Below are 20,625 nucleotides of genomic sequence, written 5' to 3'. Positions count from 1 at the left end.
AGGAACCAACGGAACGGGCCAACGAATGGGTGTGTATTACTGTTTGTGATCGTTTGGCCTGCTTCTATAGTTTAGTAATTGACCTTATAATTTTACCGAGCATCAATTGCTTGGTTTCATATAGACAATACCCTCACGGGGACATAGGTTGATTGTTTTAGCTGATTTGTGAAGTTTCACTATTAGTATATGTCTAAGTTTGTGCTAGATACTGGTGACAGTAAATAGTGAAAAGGATTTTTGGAATCCAGAGTTATAGAGTAGAGAACGCTGCCTTCATCCGAATGCCGAAGTGTATCCAACGACGGAATTAAAACTCGTATAACGGAATTGGTATTGCAGTGATAGATTTTCAACAATGTGTGACTCTTTATCACATCTAACGGTACGTATGGAGAGGTAAAGTGCGGGTTGTGCTTAGTATGACGGAAATTAGATCTTAACTCTAAGATAAATAACTCTAGCTAGGAATTTTATCCCTTTTGATAATGAGACTCTGTCTATCGCCTGAGATCGTTTCTGCAATGAAGGTTGTGAAATATTTTTTTGTGGAGAACATATGGATTCTATATGATCAAACATTCTAATCGAACGTGTAGATTTGTTCAAGTGTACTCTCACATCTTTTAGCACATGTAGAAGCAAAACTCAGTGCTGCAAAGAATCAATATCAATACCAGCCACCTGATGTCAGTATCAGTTACATAGTGTCAATATCAATGTCACTTGCCACAATTTCAGTGTACAAATGACATAGACATTGCAATGGAACCTACTGAAATACGTCAGCTAATTGAGTACTGATCATTATAAAACTAATCGGTACTATTGAAACAATTCAATGGTTATATAAAATAGTTCATTTATCTAGATAAAAGTAAAATTGTCTACTGTCCCCTAGTGATATGTATATATACTGTTATGACAAAGCCGTAGTACAGCTACGAATATCAGTGTCAGAAGTAGTGTTAAGACTTAAGTCAGTGGTGTCGATTTGCATTACAAGGGTGTCTACTCATTTTGCTAAATAAAATTTCCAGGTTTTTCCAGGACTTCAACGGAAGACTTTTCAGTCTTGGAATGAAACGGAACTATCTACTACCTTTTCAGATATCTATCAGATTAAAAGGTTGTACATTGTTTTGTTACGTAAAGGCTGTTAAACATAACCTAAATAACTAAAACAATCTACCAACACATCACATATTTTAAAGGAAATTGAAAAATATGGAATTTGAAAAAATAAATAAATTAAGTACCACAAACGTTTTTACTTATTGTGCATGCGACTGAAAGCTGCTGCAACGTTTTCGTTGGTAACACTTGAATTTCCTATGTCGTCATTGGACAATTTTACATCGGAAGTCTCAACTTACACTCACGAACTTCAGTTTAGTGGAGGCGTGACAAAAACTTAAATGCCGTAAACAGTTCTTGAAGAACAGCTTTATAATTACAGCTATTAAAAGTTAAAGTTTAGCATTCGTTTAACACGTATGTCTTTATGCTTTCAATTATTAGCCAAATCAAGAAATTGTTTCATTGATGTGAGGGTAGTCGTTTTTATCCTACACAGAAAAAAATCTGAATTTTACTGGTGATGTAAACATCCATACATGCAAACATCCATGCATGTAAACTTCCTTTTAACGTAAACTAGCAACTTGTAAAAAAAAAGTTGCTGACAAAGATCGATGGTTGCATTCAATATTTGAAATATTTCATAAAATATCTCATAATTTTACACGATCTTAAATGTAAACTTGAATGATATAAGATGCTCCATTTGTGACATCATAGTAACAGAAATTTACACAACTTTTTCAAACTGTGTAGATTCTAGATCAAGCAAAATTAATTAAGCAATTACATTTATAAAAAAATGCATATGCTGATGAAATTATTTATTAAATTATCATAATTTAAATTTAAATCTTCTATTTAAATCTTCTATATATATAAAAATGAATTTCTGTCTGTCTGTCTGTCTGTCTGTCTGTCTGTCTGTCTGTCTGTCTGTCTGTCTGTCTGTCTGTCTGTCTGTCTGTCTGTCTGACCCTTATAGACTCGGAAACTACTGAACCGATTGGCGTGAAAATTTGTATACAGGGATTTTTGGGGCCGTGGAAGGTTCTTATGATGGTTCGAGACCCCTCCCCTTTCTGTAAGGGGGGGCTCCCATACAAATGAAACAGAAATTTCTGCATAACTCGAGAACTAATCAAGCAAATGGAACCAAATTAGGCATGTGGGGGCGAGTGTGGGGGTATAAGGAGATAATCATAGGGGGTAGCCCCTTAGATAATAGGGGGGGGGGGGCTACGTACAATATAGCATGCTTTTTTTAAATCGGCGCATAAACTCAAGCTAATATTGAATCCCGAGCAAGACCGGGCACACTCAGCTAGTTAATTATAATTAAATACTCTTATTTTTAACAGGAATGCTGGGTACCCTAATAAAAATAACCATAAAAAAAGCTTAACGACGTGTTCGGAGTATCATCCAAACCTTTTGTGGGATAGTTCACCCATCCGGGATATACAGGTAAACGTCGATATAACATACATTTTGATTTCACGAATGTATGTTATATCGAATTGTATCTTATATCGAAGCATGATTTTTAAATTAAGAAACACATTTCATTTTGCATTATTTTGATAAATTATAAGAAAATATATCATATTTTGATAATATTGTTGACCTAGAAGTGCAAAACAGCCTTTCTTAAAAAATATCATATTTTTCTTGCACAAAAGGAAACCCCGTCGGAGTACAGTCTCCTGTAGGAACAACAGCTTCGTTTTTTCAGGTCACTATATAATTATTGCTAATAATGCGTGATTTAATTAATGAATCGGTAATTACCGTTGGTAGCAACGCGAAATTGAGATATTAATGAAATATTATGTAAGCGGTGATTAGGGGTAAAGTTAAAAAAATAAAAATCAAAAGAGGCTTCTTTAGCAATTGTTGGAGGAGTAAGGAGAAATTTTTTTAAACATAACTATGAATCATACAAGATGCACACATTTTTCTTAGATGTAAATATATTCTTAGATGGAATTTACCAGTGGAATAAGCGTTTTAAATAACAAATGCATGGTCCTATTCAAATTTATTGATTAAGGTTATTGATAATAATCTATGATTAGCATTCTATTTTCCTTCGAAAATATATATTTAGTAACATTCAACTTGTTGAGAATTCAATGGAATTTATCATATCGTGTAGTTTTTCGAGTTGAAAAAAAATCACTTCAGGAAATTAAATAAAAAACCATTCATGTTTACATAACAAGCAATGCATCAAACAAGATATTCACTCTTGAGATTTCTCAAATCTTTCTAGTTACTATGTTGTTCAAGATGTCTTCTCTCATTATTTAGTAGTTCGTTTATGATATTTGATTATTAGGGTATTCTTACAACAAAAGATTTACTAATTTATATTCACAGTTCGAAAAAAGTAGTGTAAATTTCTGTTCAATATGATGCACATAAATGGAGCGTCACATATCATATAAGTTTACATTATATATCATGTAAAGTTCTGAGAAATTTCATGCAATGTAGCAAATATTGTATACAAAAGGCCAATGTTGTAAACAACATTGTTTACAAGTTGCTCGGTTGCGTGAAATGAAATACAAGTTTACGTGATTGAATGTTTACATCACTATTAAAATTCAGAATTTTCAGAATTTACACACTTCGAAAAGAAAAACGTGAATGAATGTTTACATCACACTTAAAATTAAGATTTTTTTGATGTGCACTTATTTGTCATAGCAACGTATTACATAGACAGGTTTCGAAATAGAGGAGAACTTTTTTTTTTTTTTTTTTTCATAAACTGGTAATCCCTTTTTCAAATCAAAAGATAAACAAATCTATGAGTCGATCATTTGTATTGTACGTCGAATTTATCGCAAATTTTACAAAGTGTTAGATACATAAAATTGCAAAAACGAAAAGCTTTGAAAATTTGTCCAGACCTAAGAAGTTTTAAATGAGCCAGAAATTTAAAAAATCAGACACTTGATTTATTTTTATTTCTCAATATTAAACATTTTGAAATACGGAATTTCGCATGTGTGTTGGTTTTGAATCATCAAAGCTTCTTATGTTCCAGCATCTTGGTCTGGTCTGAGAACTAACATTTTATATTCAGGAAAAAAAAAACTCTCATAATCTTGAAGATTTATCTTTGAATAATCTAAAGATGACTACATGAACAACCTTGAATCTCACCATAATATTTCTTTGAAATGTAGTTCAAAACATTGTTGGAAATTTCGATGAAGCTTTCCTCAGAATTTTCATTGAATTCTATTCAGAATTGCCTTCTTCTTTACTTGGGATTCTGCTTACAATTCACTTTCCTTCATTACACTCCTTAAAAATTCCTTACACTGAAACAAGGACCATTGTGAGGAATATTATTTTGCAGAAAACACTTATTCTCAATATAACCATGCTTATTACCGTTAAATCTACTATGAATTCAGTATAGTTGACTATGAATGTTAACAAATTTACTTTGATGCTGGCAAAACTACTATGCTTGGTGAAAAAGGATAGTAATTTTGATAGATATAATTGTTTTGATAGATATAATTATTTTTTGTACAAATCTATTCGTGAGGGTATTTAATTTAAACCAGCAATAAATCATTTTTACCAATGGATTTTGTTTCAGTGTAGAAAAGTCTCCTCGAAATTACTTTTCAGCTTTAGGGTTCTTTAACAGGTTTGAATAAAACCGGGTTTACCGGTAATACCGTGCCATTCTGCAATATCGAAATACCGGCTTTTAAGCTTCTTTAAACCGGTTATTTCGGTAATCTTTATATCCAATATTTGAACTAAAATAATTAGAGCAATTATAAGTATTACGTTAATTCTGATAGACACAAATAATCTAAAAATATCAAATTAAATCAACCCAAAATTAAGATTAAGAAATTTTTTTTTTATTCTTTACTTATGAAATTTTTAGCCGTAGACTAGGTCATCTCAATATTCAGATTATTCAAAGGTTATTCAGCTAACGTTATAAAAATTGTATCTAAAAATAGCTAGTAAAGCACAATCTTGAACTAAAAGCAGCTTGTATCTTGAAGTTCTTAGAATGTTACAGTTTGAAGCAAACTTGATATTTAATAACAATGTTTTTTTTTTCGTCATTCAAAACTATGACATTATCCAACGGTCATAATATTTTTTAAATAGCTTTGACTAGAAACTGAGCACCATTTGGATTGTTGAAAATCTAGCAACAATATTTGGTGCGATAGAAGCATATTCATCCTAAAAGGCATATTTAGCTTTAAATTAGCAAAACTGTTTGTTGTAATTGACAGCCTCCAGATTGTGTTTAGAAGTTACATATCTTTTAACACTTGGTCCACTTAGTGGTTTTGTTTGAACATCTTTAGTTTTTAGCCATCATTTAGCTTGCCATTTAAAATAAAATATAATCATTTCGGTAAACCAAACATGTAAAATTCTGAGGACTATCAAATGTCAAATTTAACCGGAAGTTCTGTAATTGTTTTTTCTTTATTAATTTATTTGATAAGGCTCAATCGAATTAACTTTACAGAGCCGAGGATTCTTATTCACTATAAAAAAAAGTAGAACTATAATCAAAATGTACAACACAATAAACACTTTATCTTGCGCTATCCAATTAACCTTCTCCATCAGAACGGGATCCACTTCCAGTGGTTTCAGTGTATGGCAGTATCGCCAACGGGGGGCAGAGCGCATCCATTGCAGCAATGGACGCAAAACGTGGTCATCACTCACACACTCATCATGAAATGGTTGCTTTCCAAAGTCGACGACGCATCGACCGAAAGAACTGCTGATAAAGAACAATGAGGAGAACCATATTTTTAAATCTGCATATCATAAGGATGGTTTTCATAATGGACATTTATTAAACCTATACACGTATACGCTACAGCATATGGGATTTGAGCTAATTGTGGCCCAATTCTGTTCTTGGACTAAGCTAAAACAGAATTAGTTTTTTTAGTCGATCGATCGTCAATCGGTTTGGACGCGTTTTTTAATCGTTCCTAGCCACGTGCGTTCTGTGCTTTTTTTTTGCGTACGTTTCGTTCTCGCTGTAGTAATTTCGCGCGATAGCTGTTGGTTCCGTTCATTTCAATATGAATTATGAAATTTGTTCATTTGACTCTTCCGTTGATTCGCTGATGTGGAAATGCACTGGCTGCATACGCACATTTCATGCAGCCTGCGTAGGAGTGACCGTGCAGAGGAATTCACTACGCAGGAAGGACAATAAAAAAGTAGGGGATTTTAATTCTTATCTTCTACCATGCTGCGACTCGTGTCAAGAGCATCTGCAAGCAAAGTTAGAATTCAATCAATTAGCGGCTCAACAAAAACTTCTAACGGAGCAACTGCATGCCAACACAGAAATGACACATCGTTTCGCGATGCAGCAAGAAAATCCTCGAATTGTTCACGAAGCTGTCGAAGGCCTGGAGGTACTGCTGGTAGGCATAAAAAATGAACTGTCTGCAATTAACAGAAACAGCACCTTAGCTGGCAGTGTCGTTGCCCTCAAAAATCACACTACATCGCTTTTCGATACAGCTATGATGGCAACAAAAGACAGTGTGTCTACGTCATTGAGAACTGTGACGTCAGATATATCCACCGAGCTCCGAAATATCAGTAATGAAATAAATCAACTGAACCAGCTGTCGCTCGACATTGCGGCAAGTTGTACCATGAGCTCTAACTCTGTGCTGGAACTCGATATTCTTGACGAGCTGAAGTCACTGTCAGCAAATATAGCCTCAACACGTAGCGCTGCACCTTTGCAATCGCCATCTGACTCGTGCCCCAGCTTGGAGGTGGAATTAAATAACAACAACGATGACTCAGGGTGGCGTATACTTGGTACCAGGAAGGTATGGAAGGCAGACTGGACCGAGTACGATGACCGAAAATCACGCCGTTTGATACAGCAAAAAATAGCTGGAAAGGCTAGAAGGCGAAGGAAACAAAACTTGCTCAACAACAACAACAAAAACACCAATAACAACAACCACAACAACAACCACAACAACAACAACAACAACAACAACAACAACAACAACAACAACAACAACAACAACAACAACAACAAAAACAACAACAATAACAACAACAACAACCACAACAACAACAACAACAGCAAAAATAACAACAACCACAACAACAACAACAACAATTTTGGCAACAACAACAACAATAACATATCTAACAATCATCGAAACAACAACACTAACCGTAACAGTTTCCGCAGCAGTGTTAGTCAGAATAGAAACAACCTACTGCCACCTGATCGAGAGCTTCTTGCGGCAGCGAAATATCGGTTTTCCAGACCGCCGCAGGCTAACTATCGACCCACGATGCAATTCCAACGAGGGGAAATCTTAAACCCCTACCCGGCGTGCGATGTATACCCACGTACCGTTCCAGCGCACTTGCATAACGGGATGGCTGCAACTGCATCATGCGAGGCGTGTGTATGCAGGAATTCGTGTTTTGTACGAAATTGACGCACCCCTTGGAGGAAGACAATGATCCGGCAGACCCCGACATTATCCAGGATTTGACGACTTCTCTACATCAAGGAGAGGCATTTTTCTACAAAACTGACACACTCCATAGAGGAAGAAAATAACGAAGATCACGACACTTTGCAGAACGAAACAAATTCGGAACATGGATCAGGGGTAAATAATTTTGATAATAGTTTTATGAATGACAGGTTACCATCAACTTCTTCACCTAATCTTCAGACCAGTACAGAAATTTTGGTATATTGCCAAAATGTTAACCGCATGAGAAGCGCCGGTAAAATGAATGAAATTAACAAAAATATATTAAGTTCTACTTACTCTGTCATAATCGCTAATGAAACAAGTTGGGATGATAGTGTGAGAAGTGAAGAAGTTTTTGGTAACAATTATAACGTTTATAGAGACGACCGCAATTTTCAATGGTCTGGAAAAAAATCGGGAGGAGGAGTATTAATAGCGATTTCGACCCAATTGAATTCAGAAATTATTATGGCTACTAAATTTAAAGAATTCGAACATGTATGGGTAAAAGCGCAAGTAGCAGACGAAACACATGTCTTTGCTTCGGTATACTTTCCTCCAAACAATGCTCATAAGGACACGTATGATAAGTTTTTTGGAAAAGCGGAAGAAATTTTGTCTAGTTTACCCCCTGAAGTAAAAGTTCATATATATGGGGACTTTAACCAACGCAATGTTGACTTTATTTCTGATATGGACAATGAAAGCATCTTACTTCCAGTCGTTGGGGAAAATGAAACACTCCATTTCATTTTTGACAAAATTGCAAATTTAGGACTCTATCAAATTAACCATGTGAAAAATCAACAAAATTGTTATTTAGACCTTTTATTAATAAATACTTATGAAGATTTCTGTGTGACTGAATCGTTAAGTCCCATATGGAGAAATGAAATGTTTCACACAGCAATAGAGTATTCTCTATTCGTTCACATAAATGAAAGAACCAACGACTGCGAATTTGATGAAATCTTTGATTACAATTCAGCAAATTATGATAACATTAGAAATAGATTGAACATTGTCGATTGGCAAGCAATATTAAGAACTGCAGGAAATGTTGAATGTGCAGTTGACGTATTCTACAATGTGTTGCTTGAAATAATTCTTGAAGAAGTGCCAACTAAAAGAAGAAGACGTCAGAGTCATTCAAAACATCCAGTTTGGTACAACAGGGAACTGAAAAATTTAAAAAATCGAAAGCAAAAAGCGCACAAATTTTATAAAAAATATAATAGTGAAGAAACTTTGGCATACTATTTAGACATTTGCGATCAGTTAAATTTGGCCGTGAATATGGCATTTGAGGAGTATAATTTAAAAACTGAACTTGAAATAAAATCTTGTCCTAGAAACTTCTTCAATTATGTGAAAACCAAATTAAAATCTGATAATTTTCCCTCAAAGATGCATTTGGACGATAGGATAGGTGAGAACTCGGATGATATATGCAATTTGTTTGCAAATTTCTTCCAAGAAATATATACTACGTTTTCAGAAGAGGACCGTGACCGTGAATATTTTGAATCATATCCAGAATTTTCAAGTGACATCAGCGTAAGTCAAATCAAGGTTCATGATATCTTAAAGGGTTTAAACAATTTAGATGCATCTAAATGTCCTGGCCCTGACCGTGTTCCGCCAGTTTTTATGAAAACTTTAGCAATTGAACTTACTGCTCCATTATTTTGGATTTTCAATATGTCACTGGAATCCGGAAACTTCCCTAAGATATGGAAAAACTCGTTTTTAGTGTCTATCTTTAAATCGGGTAAAAAATCCGACATACGTAATTATCGTGGTATAGCTATTATCTCTTGCATTCCGAAACTTTTCGAGGCGATTGTAAATGAAAAACTCTTTCTTCAAATTAAAAACAGAATAACTACTATGCAACATGGCTTCTTTAAAGGCCGTTCAACAACTACGAATTTGCTCGAATTAATTAATTATTCCTTGAATGCAATGGATAACGGAAACCATGTAGAAGTGTTGTATACAGATTTCAGCAAAGCGTTTGATCGAATTGACATACCCATGCTTCTTTTTAAACTTCAAAAAATGGGAATTCATTACGCACTCCTCAAGTGGCTTGAATCATATTTAACTGACCGTCATCAAATAGTAAAATACAAAGGAAAGATATCAAATCCCGTTGATGTCACTTCAGGAGTTCCTCAAGGCTCCCATTTAGGACCACTTTTATTTATTCTCTTCGTCAATGACATATCTTGCATTATTAAGAAATTGAAAGTTTTAATATATGCTGACGACATTAAACTTTTTTTGGAAATAAAAGATGCCAAAGACATCATCACATTCAAAGAGGAAATTCAAATATTCCATACTTGGTGTCAAAAAAGCCTGCTACAATTAAATATAAAAAAATGTAACTCCATTACTATTAGTAGAAAACAAAAGCTACCCGATATAACAGTCACTTTAGGAAACCAGATCGTAGAAAAATGTGATAGAGTCAGGGATCTAGGTGTTATTTTGGACTCAAAACTTACTTTCACCGATCATTATAACACAATTATTAACAGAGCTAACAACATGCTTGGTTTCATAAAACGTTTCTGCTATAACTTTCACGATCCGTATACGATAAAAACATTGTACATTGCTTATGTAAGATCGATATTAGAATATTGCAGCATAGTTTGGTCACCTTTTTCAATCACACACGAAGAAAGAATAGAGTCCGTTCAAAAGCAGTTTCTATTGTATGCACTCCGCAAGTTAGGTTGGACTGTATTTCCTCTGCCATCTTACACAGCTCGGTGTATGCTCATAAATATCCAAACATTAAAAGAACGTCGTGAATTTGCTATGATTTCTTTCGTAAACGATATCGTATCACATCGAATTGATTCAATAGAACTATTGTCATCCTTAAATTTATATACACCATCTAGGCATTTACGAAACAGAAATATATTTGCTACAAATCGTCATCGTACGAATTATGCCAAATTTGGACCCTTGAACCAAATGATGGATACATATAATAAGCACTGCGATAACATTGACTTTACAATGACAAAAACTAAATTAAAGCAATATTTTAATTCGTCGCATAACGTCAACTAGAAGTAATGTTTTAACTTTTTCTTAAGACATATTATAAAAAATATAAACAAAGACAAAATTGTAAAAATAGCACTTAAGACAACAATTGTAAAACGGTCTACACTGATTGACGACAAATAAATAAATAAAATAAATTAATAATTAAATAAATAAATAAATAAATAAAAGAATAGAATTAATGCATAGTATGTAAGTAAACATTGTAATAATCATTGTATGTAGTCTACACTGGCATGACGAAATGGAAATAAAGAAGACAATAAAGTAAAGAAAATGATAGAACCAGTTTGATGTATTGACCACTTGTCCGCTCTTGAAAATAGTTGTTAATGAGCTGTCACAATTATTTCGGTTTTGCGACCAGACTATAGACCTTGGAAGACTCGTTAAAGTGGTCAATTAATAAAACTGATTGATTAAAGATCTCCATGATTTTTTCGAATGCACTCGTTAATATGTTATCAGCATTGGTTCGGAGTTGTGATCAGAATATGGACCCTGGTGGCACGGGATAATCCTCCAGAAGATCCCAAACAAACAACCTTAATAACTGTACGATGACCATGGATTCTTTTCCCCAAAATGGTTCATGGCCTTGATCTTCTTTTGATCGTCATCATCATTTCTTCATCTTTTGGATCATCTTTTGATCTTCAATGTTTTTATTCCAGTTACAACGCAGTACAAGACGTTCTTAGATGGTTTAGAAAAACAAAAACGCAAAACTCTTGTTTTTGTAAATTGCTGCTTTCGATCTTCCGGTGGATCACTTCATGGCCTCCAGGGTTCATACTTCGGTTACTACTGCAAATTCACACAGAAATCATATCAACAAGTGCTTTCATGACTGCCTCTCATTCCAAAGGGCCTGTGTTCAAACCCAATCGGCGCTGCCGGGATTTTTTGAGGCATAAAATCTCTAATTAGGGAAGTAAAGCCGTTGGTCCCCAGTTTATGAGCTGATGGGTCGATAGGTAGGGTTCAGTTGTGGGAGCTGCCTCCCTGGCGTTGGTAGTATTGGTACTCAGTACGGAAAACAAGATCGACGAAAAACAAATCAAGAAAGAAAAAAACAAGTGCTTCCAAAAAAATTGAGGAACTCACAGATCAGTTTCATGGACAGACAATTTGTTGGTCTATTCCGGGTCATGCAGAGCACCACTCTGGGTCACCCAGGGTCCATATTTCTAACAATACTCTGGGTTTATTCTGACAGAACAGCAACAAGATCTTTGAAAAAAATCACGAAGCTCTAGGCCCAGTATCATAAATTCACCACATTAACGGTTGTTCCAGATCTTCCGGACAATTTACAACATTTACGGTTGTTTAGGATATTCCCCAGAGTCTATACTGTGGACAAAACAACAAATTAAACAACACATTACAAAACGTTTTCGAAAAAAAAACTATGAAGCTCTAGGATCAGTTGCATGAAATGACCACTTTTACGGTAGTTCCGGATCTTCCGATGGATACTTCATGTTTCAACCACAAATTACTCCGGTCACGGTGACCCTTATAGTTTAAAAAAACGAGTTTTGCTAATTAAAAATGAATAAATCGTTAGTAAAATTATCAGAGTTCTCAAATGACCATGACGATTCTATTGGACTTTTGTAATTGTTTTATAGATCACCGATTAATCCCTCTAGTGCCCAAATTATAGTTTTAGCTTTTTTTTTTATTTAGTTGCATACTTTGTTTCAAAAAGCCTGAATATCAATATGGCTTATCAAGAAATCTTTTTTATTTTCTTGCTAAATTTTCCACGATTTTCTACCAAACTAATTCGACCAGCTGAAACTATAACTCAGAAGTAAACATTATTGGTTCAAATTTAAGCCTAAAATATCAGGCTACGACAAAATTCATGTTTTGAAGTTTAGTGATTTTTTTATGTTTTGATGAAAAACTGAGAGCATATTTTTCCTGCAAAACGAAACAAAAATTGTTCCACTAATTTATCCAAAATAATCGTGCTTCTGGTGGATTACTGGTTTATCCATCTTTGGTTGCCCAAAGCCCATAGATTTACATTCGCTTTGGTAAATTTAGTGATCTTTTCTGTTTAAAAATGTCAAAGATAAGATGGTAATGCAACAATTTCAGAAATTTATACACGTTTCTAAAAACTTAACATTTTTTTAGGACCCCGATATTGGGGTGCATTTGGCTAATTATTTATGCAGCTATCCATGTTACTCAGTCAAACCTGAGTGGTGCGGAGTCGTTCACTTTCAATTTTCGAGTTATTTTGCTTGAAAAATATTAATTTTATTGTCTTTCTTTACATCCTCTCAACACCGCTCGTAAATTGGCGCCTTTTTTTTCCAGAGCAAAAATGAGAACTCGTTCGTGACTTTCTCATAATTTGTTTTCAATTGCTTAGTTGAGTCAATATTGTGTAAAGTTCGGAATAAGTTTTAAAATGGTTATCAAGTAAGAAACTGATGAATATCAAGTCAAACGGTCGATGCTTAAGTTTTCTTTGTTGATGATGTTTACAATGATTAGTTTTTATTGCAATGAATTAATCGTACTTTTTCATTGGTATGAATGAATTTGACCAGCCTTTAAAAGATACACTTGTTTTATTATTTTATTTTCGGTTTATTTTCCTTCCAGAAAATGGTTCGCACAGCAGTCCGGCCCGGGACGGCCATCGCTCATCAAGGCTATCTTCAAAACATTCTGGTGGGAGTACAGCGTGCTCGGTTTCATCGTCGTCGTCAACGACATCTTCATCCGATTGGCTCAGCCCATCTTCCTCGGCTGGCTGCTGCAATATTTCAGGTTGGTCTTTTTGTTTTCCGCCATTCAGTGTGTGCCTATTCAAAAACACCTCTATCGCATTCCACAGGAAAGACACCGACGTTACACGTGAGAATGCATTCTACTATGCCGGCGCTATCGTGCTGTTGAATGCACTGAGCGTTATCACCATCAATCAGTACATACTGGGTAGCTTCCAGAATGGAATGAAGGTGCGAATCGCCGTGTGCAGTGTGATATACCGGAAGGCACTGCGATTGTCCCGGACGGCCTTAGGTGATACGGCACCCGGTAAGGTGGTCAATCTCCTATCGAACGATGTCAATCGGTTTGATATCGTGTCGGTTTTCCTGCATTCGATGTGGTCCGCTCCGCTGTTGAGCATCATTGTCGGGGTGTTGCTGTACATCGAGATCGGAGTGGCTGGGTTGATTGGGATGATTGTGATCTTCATCGTGACACCGATTCAGGCGTATACGGGCAAGTTAACTTCCCGTTTTCGCCTGCAGACGGCACTGAGGACGGACGAGAGAATTCGGCTGATGGATGAAATCATCTCGGGGATTCAGGTCATTAAGATGTATGCTTGGGAGAAGCCTTTTTCGAAATTGATTAAGCTAGCTAGGAGACTGGAGCTGAAAATTGTGAAGAAGAGTGCGTACGTGCGGGGACTGTACATGACGTTTTTGTTGTTTACAACCAGGATGGCGTTGTTCTGTACGATGATGGCTATGGTTTTACTGGGGAATGATCTGACGGCTGCTAAGGTGTTTGTGGTATCGACGTATTTCGCTATCCTGGCAAACACGATGTCTGCTATGTTCGTGCGAGGTATTGCGGAGATTGCTGAGGCGCTGGTCGCTATGAAGCGCTTGCAACGGTTCCTAGAATATGCCGAAAAGGAAGGAGAAATCTCCGGAGCCAAGGAGAAATTCCTTAACGAGTTTGAAACTAATGGGGATATTTCGGAGAAACAGAAGTTAATCGAATCGGATACGCAGCTACCTCCGAACGTGGCGGTTTCCTTGAAGAACGTTACCGCTCGGTGGGGAGCAGTGAAACGTCAGGTGGATCCAACGGCTAAATCCGATGCCAAAAATGGGTCTGTACCAGTGCCAAAGATCGTTGAAACGGTCAAACAGATGGAAGAGGAGGATGAATCTTGGAAGACTGCTACGTTGTCGAATATCAACGTAGATTTCCGTAAAGGCATTTTGATAGGAATCATAGGTCCAGTAGGCGCGGGTAAGTCATCACTGTTGCAAGCCATGCTGAAAGAGCTTCCCCTGGAATCCGGAGCGATTGTTAGCAAAGGTAAGTTTGCCTACGTGAGCCAGGAACCTTGGGTGTTTGCCGGAACGGTGCGGCAAAATATTCTGTTCGGACAACCCATGGAAAAGGACCGATACGATGCTGTTGTGACGGCTTGTGCGTTATTGAGGGATTTTGAACAGCTACCTAATGGCGATAAGACAATCATAGGAGAACGAGGAGCAGCATTGTCCGGAGGACAGAAAGCTAGGATCAGTTTAGCTCGAGCGGTGTATCGTCGGGCTGATATCTTTCTAATGGACGACCCTCTGAGCGCGGTAGATTCCCATGTTGGACGGCATTTGTTCGATACCTGCATAGGTCCTCGGGGACGTCTGGGTAAGCTGAAAGCGACGAGGATATTGGTGACCCATCAGGTTCATTTTCTAAAGGAAGCCGATTGGGTCGTTGTGATGAACGAGGTGAGTACTTCCTGCATCCAGGTTATTATTGAAATTTAAGTATTTTTTTTTATAATTTCTAGGGTAAAATAACAATACAGGGAACACCATATGATCTCTCTCAAAATGGAATTGATTTTGTCGAACTGCTGCAGAAACTGGAGGAGGAAGCCGGTGACGGGGAAAGCTCGATCATGACGTCAGATAAGCGAAGTCGTCGAGATTCACGTACATCATCGAGGTCCATTGCCTCGTCGCACCAGTCGTTGGATGACTTCGCCGAGGACGAGCAGGAGAAGGGTGAAAAGGAAAAATCGAAATCTCCGGAAGCCGACCAGAACATGGAGCTGAGCTCCAAGGGAACCGTTCAGGGATCGGTCCTGCTCAATTACGTTCGCAGTGGCGCAAATCCTGTGATACTACTTTTCTTGTTTGTGCTGTTTCTAGCAACGCAGTTGGCTGCCAGCGGTGCTGATTTTTGGGTTGCTTTTTGGTATGTCGATTGGTGCTTTTGTAGGGTTCGTTCGTAACATGTTTTTTTTTGCAGGACATCCCAAGAAGAGCAGCGTATCTTTATACGGCACAATCACACCGATGGAGTTGCTATCGAGCGAACCAATACGTCTTTCATCCTGGAAGATCCACTACCGGAGGTGGATTCCCAGAATACATCGCTACTAAGTACCGAACTCTGCATGGCAGTGCACGGAGCTCTAGTGATCGGTATCTTCTTCATAGCAATCTCACGGTAAGTTCTTCGGAATTAGGTTAACCATACGTGCCGTTTTTAACGGGACAGTATCATTTATCCGGGGATGTCTCGTAATTTCTTCCTTCTGGCCATAAGTTTTGAATTATCAAGAGCTAATTTCTAAGCTACTAGAGGAATTAATGAAAGAACCCTTTAAAGACCTAGACTTCAAGAGGCAATTTAGAGGACATTTGTTATACAAAATATCGTCTAATGAACTCTAATCTGAGAGAATTCAAATGGAAGTCTACAGGAGGCATGGAAGGATCTTGAGGACTTCGTGACATTTAAAATTCAAGCCAGAGAATGTTGGGCTCAAGTTTAAATAAATCTCAAAGTCCTGTTGAATTTCTATTAAAAACTTTCAAATTTGTCAACAAAGTTCTATGGAGTAGCCTTTAAAAACCGCTATACTTATTCACCTTAAAATCTTAGAAACTTTCGTCTAAATTTCTATAGACTTACTCCCATCGCCCCTACCAGAAGTCAACTGAACTTCAATGAAATTCATTGTTTACTTCAGTAAATTCAGGCTAAAAAAGTAGCAAATATTGACTGATTGCAAGAAAACGTGAGACACTAAGGCTTGGCGTTAAAAAGGAGACTTTTAGTGATTAGCTTGAAAAAAGTAACCAAGTCACCAAAAAGGCTACCGCCCTGATACAATCGCCACTAAATGTTTTGGACATTTGTATGGCCCAAAGTCACTCGCCAGTACCCCCTTCCCCGTCGTTTTTGAACAACCCCTGGGATTATTGGCCGATACTCTAACCGTCCATCGTTCTCTTCCAGCTTTAGTAGCTTTCTACATTCCAGGATGATTTATCATACGCTTTTTTCATATACCCGTTCCTCCCATCGTCTACATCTCGTGCGCAGAAAGAACTATAAGACCAGCGTTTCGGAGCCAAATGTAGAGTACCCTGAAAAAATGCCCTTGGTACTCAACATACTTGTCGAGTCCTATGGACTCACTATAATAGTTCTGGTACTTTGCTTAGTCTCGTGAACCTAAAGCGGTGTTTAACAATATCTACCGTCAAAAGCATCGTCGATGTCATCAGCGGCCGATATGGACAGAAATTAGGGAACGTAAGTAGAGATGGATCCTCCCACACGCAAGCGAGGGCTAAAATTCAGCAGGATATCGCAACAAAGGCAGTGGTAGAACCTCAAGAAATAAATTAAGCAAGTCTGCAAAAATGTGTTCTGAGCCCAGATCAAGTCGGAAGCAAGCAGTCATCCAGGATGAAAATCTTTCACGTTGGCTCTTGATCGCAACTTAAAAGAACATTTATCCTGAACCTGCCGTCGAAGTTTCTTAGACCGGCGCAAAACTGCACCTTCCGAACTCCAAATTCACTGCAGAAGACCCTTTAAAGTCTAACGATTACTAAACACTTCCGGGGGTTCATCAGGCCTGCTCTCAAAATCTTCATAACTTGACATTGAAGTGACCCGGATTTGCATGTGAAACGTAGTGAAACATATTCTTTCACTATATCAGGCTACAGATTTGTCTCCTATATTCATCGGACGTGTAATCGACTATATATCCTCAAACCAAATCATGCCAGCCATGATCTGACATCCCCTGAACCTGCTATTGAATATTATTACAATCACCTTTGAAAAACTTATATTCAGTACCGAGAGAGCATCTTAAGAATGATACAGATCCACAGATTTCAAAATTAGTTTTAAGTGTCTTACAGTGTTTGCTGTAAGACACTTAAAACTAATTTTGAAATCTGTGGAAATATGAAGCCGACTTTTTTTCTGAGGAAAGATTATTGTAAGACCACAAATAGCATCTCTTAACGTTTGAAATGACTCTTAAGAAAATGGCAGCTTTCCCGTAAGTCTTTAGAGTGTCATTAAAAAACCTACTCCAATACCCCCTTCCTCTAAATGAATAACCCAGAAGGGTTTAACATTTACCAACGGTACTAGAAGCCCGTTATCTAATCTTGATCCCATATCCACAGATCGATCAGCTTCTACCGAACGTCGGTCCGTGCTTCGCAGAATCTCCACGACGCCATGTTCAAGGGGTGCGTCTCGACATCGATGCGTTTCTACGATACGAACCCATCCGGGCGCATTCTGAATCGGTTTTCCAAGGACATGGGATCGGTCGATGAACTCCTGCCGAAGGCGATCCTCGATGCGTCGCAAATCATTCTCAACATGATCGGTACGATTATCGTAACGGTGATTGTTAATCCGATGTTTCTGATCCCGCTGGCGTTTCTGGGAGTCATATTTGTTTACCTGAGGAAGATCTATCTGAAGACTTCGAAGAACATCAAGCGTCTCGAGGGAATCAGTGAGTATATTTCGATCGTCGCAACACACACACATAGTCACACACTAAATTACGATTTGTTAATTGCAGCACGCTCTCCGGTCTTCTCGCATCTAGCTGCATCGCTAGCCGGGCTTCCTACAATTCGTGCCTTCGGCGCACAGGGTGAATTGATCAAGGAATTCGACTCCCATCAGGACATTCACACGGCTGCCTTCTACATGTTTCTCACCAGCAGCACAGCGTTTGGCTTTGCGTTGGACCTTCTGTGTCTAATTTTTCTTATGGTCGTTGTATTTAGTTTTCTTCTGTTCGATACCAACATTCTGGGCGACAGGGTAGGATTGGCCATCACTCAAGCGATGGCCTTAACCGGAATGATGCAGTGGGGTATTCGACAGAGCGCGGAAGTCGCCAACTTTATGATGTCTGTCGAACGTCTACTGGAGTATCGGGATCTGAAACCTGAAAAGCAACCGGACCCACCGAGGATTTTGAACAAAGGTTGGCCGGAAGCTGGGCGTATCCGGTTAAAAAATGTCAACTATCGATACTACGAGGGTGGAAACCTGGTTCTGAAGAATTTGGACTTTGAGATAAACCCCATGGAAAAGATTGGAATCGTGGGACGTACCGGAGCTGGAAAATCCTCTCTAATAGGAGCTCTGTTCCGATTGGCGCAGATCGAGGGAGATATTCTTATCGATGGAGTGAATACTGGGGAGATCTCATTGGAAAATTTGAGATCCAAGGTTTCTATCATTCCTCAAGATCCGGTTCTATTTTCCGGAACGTTACGGAAAAATCTCGATCCATTTGAAGATTACCCAGATTCGGAACTCTGGAATGCACTTGGGCAAGTCGAGTTGAAAGAAATTGCTAACGGTCCATTGGGTCTGCAGATGGCGGTTGCCGCCGGAGGCTCGAATTTCAGCGTCGGGCAACGACAACTGATCTGTCTGGCCCGTGCCATCCTGAGAAGTAATCGCGTACTCGTACTGGACGAGGCCACAGCGAACGTGGATCCAAAGTACGTATTCATCAGCAAAACAGACGTTCGCGTAATGAACATGATATTAACTTTCAACTATTCTTAATTCTAGCACCGACCGTCTGATTCAGGAGACGATCCGTATAAAGTTTGCCGACTGCACCGTCTTGACCATCGCCCATCGACTGAACACCATTATGGATTCGGATCGGGTCTTGGTCATGGATGCAGGCGAATCGGTCGAATTCGGCACCCCACACGATCTGCTGCAGATGCCGGTGGGTGTCTTTAAGGAAATGGTTCTTGCCACCGGACCGTCGGAATCGGAGAGACTCATACAAATTGCCAAACAGAAGTACGATGAATTGGCGGCCAGTGGGTAGACGAGGATGTGGAGATAGAGCTTGGGCGATGCGGTGCGACCAGAAGTACAAAAAGTGTCCTTATCAATGTTTGTTTCGAACAAATTAATCGTGTATAACGAATACCAAGAGCAAATTTTTACGGTTGATGCAACCTTAATTGTTAACGAATCTGCAGCCAGTAGGTGTTACCACCAGTTTATATTACTTTAAAATTAGTTATTTAAATACGGAATCTGTGAGACACTGATCGCCAGTTTGTCGAGTAAAAAACCATATTCTAAGTTCAAACCACTTTAAAATTTAATGTTAACATGTCTCTAGGCTCATTTTGAATATATACCGATATTAAATTATGTGACGTGGATATATATTGTTTCAACTTATTATGTTCATTTACTGTAATAAATATTTTGTTCTAAGCACGCACTTAAAACGAAATGCCTTGACAAATCACATGCATCAAGTAATAAATCATCACTATGATACTACAGTTACGGTAGGTAATGACGATTTAACGCTCGTATCTCAATTCCACTTTGCGCCACGCCAATTTATTCCAACGCGCCGTCGTATGTGCACGGCATGACAAACGTATGATGGTTCATATTTGTCCAAGCGCCTGCTTAAACTGTTTGGCGTCCTGTTACCAATTGAATTTAATTTAATCTGACAGAAAGCATGGATAGCAAAACACGTGTGCGCTTCATTGAGAGAGACAGATACAACGGCTAATTGAAATCCGTCGTACAGTGGGTCCGCACTTGGCTACTTTATTGAAAAGAATCTACCGTGAACTCTCTACAACTCGATATTCAAGGGACCATCGAGTTATAGAGTTATCGAGTTATAGAATAACAATCCCATACAAAATCGCTATCACAGTAACCATGAAATAATTTTTTTCTATGGTTCTATAACTCGGTATCGAGCTAGTGGACATCAAGTTGTGGAGAATTGATTGTACTTATGGATTTTAAAAAAGAATTAAAATGGAAT

The 20,625-nt window shown here is 37.9% G+C and overlaps 1 protein-coding gene across 2 annotated transcripts in view; it reads left to right on the top strand.

Moving 5' to 3' along the window:
• Positions 1 to 20,016, top strand: part of LOC135700558 (ATP-binding cassette sub-family C member 4-like) — a 31,325-nt gene extending 11,309 nt beyond the window's left edge. For both annotated transcript variants that reach the window (XM_065221083.1, XM_065221082.1), the window contains 7 exons: positions 13,356 to 13,523; positions 13,591 to 15,235; positions 15,298 to 15,707; positions 15,762 to 15,962; positions 17,954 to 18,294; positions 18,364 to 19,303; positions 19,377 to 20,016. In XM_065221083.1, the coding sequence (XP_065077155.1) occupies positions 13,356 to 13,523; positions 13,591 to 15,235; positions 15,298 to 15,707; positions 15,762 to 15,962; positions 17,954 to 18,294; positions 18,364 to 19,303; positions 19,377 to 19,647 (3,976 nt within the window). In that variant the 3' untranslated portion in view covers positions 19,648 to 20,016. The remainder of the gene's footprint in view (positions 1 to 13,355; positions 13,524 to 13,590; positions 15,236 to 15,297; positions 15,708 to 15,761; positions 15,963 to 17,953; positions 18,295 to 18,363; positions 19,304 to 19,376) is intronic.
• The last annotated feature ends 609 nt before the right edge of the window (positions 20,017 to 20,625 follow it).

This window comes from Ochlerotatus camptorhynchus, unplaced genomic scaffold (genome assembly GCF_037179485.1).
Source record: "Ochlerotatus camptorhynchus isolate MF236.1 unplaced genomic scaffold, CSIRO-AGI_Acam_v1.1 ptg000138l, whole genome shotgun sequence".
NCBI classification, from domain to species: domain Eukaryota; kingdom Metazoa; phylum Arthropoda; class Insecta; order Diptera; family Culicidae; genus Ochlerotatus; species Ochlerotatus camptorhynchus.
The sequence above is the reverse complement of the archived record's forward strand: the minus strand, read 5'-3'. Positions and strand labels throughout refer to the sequence as shown.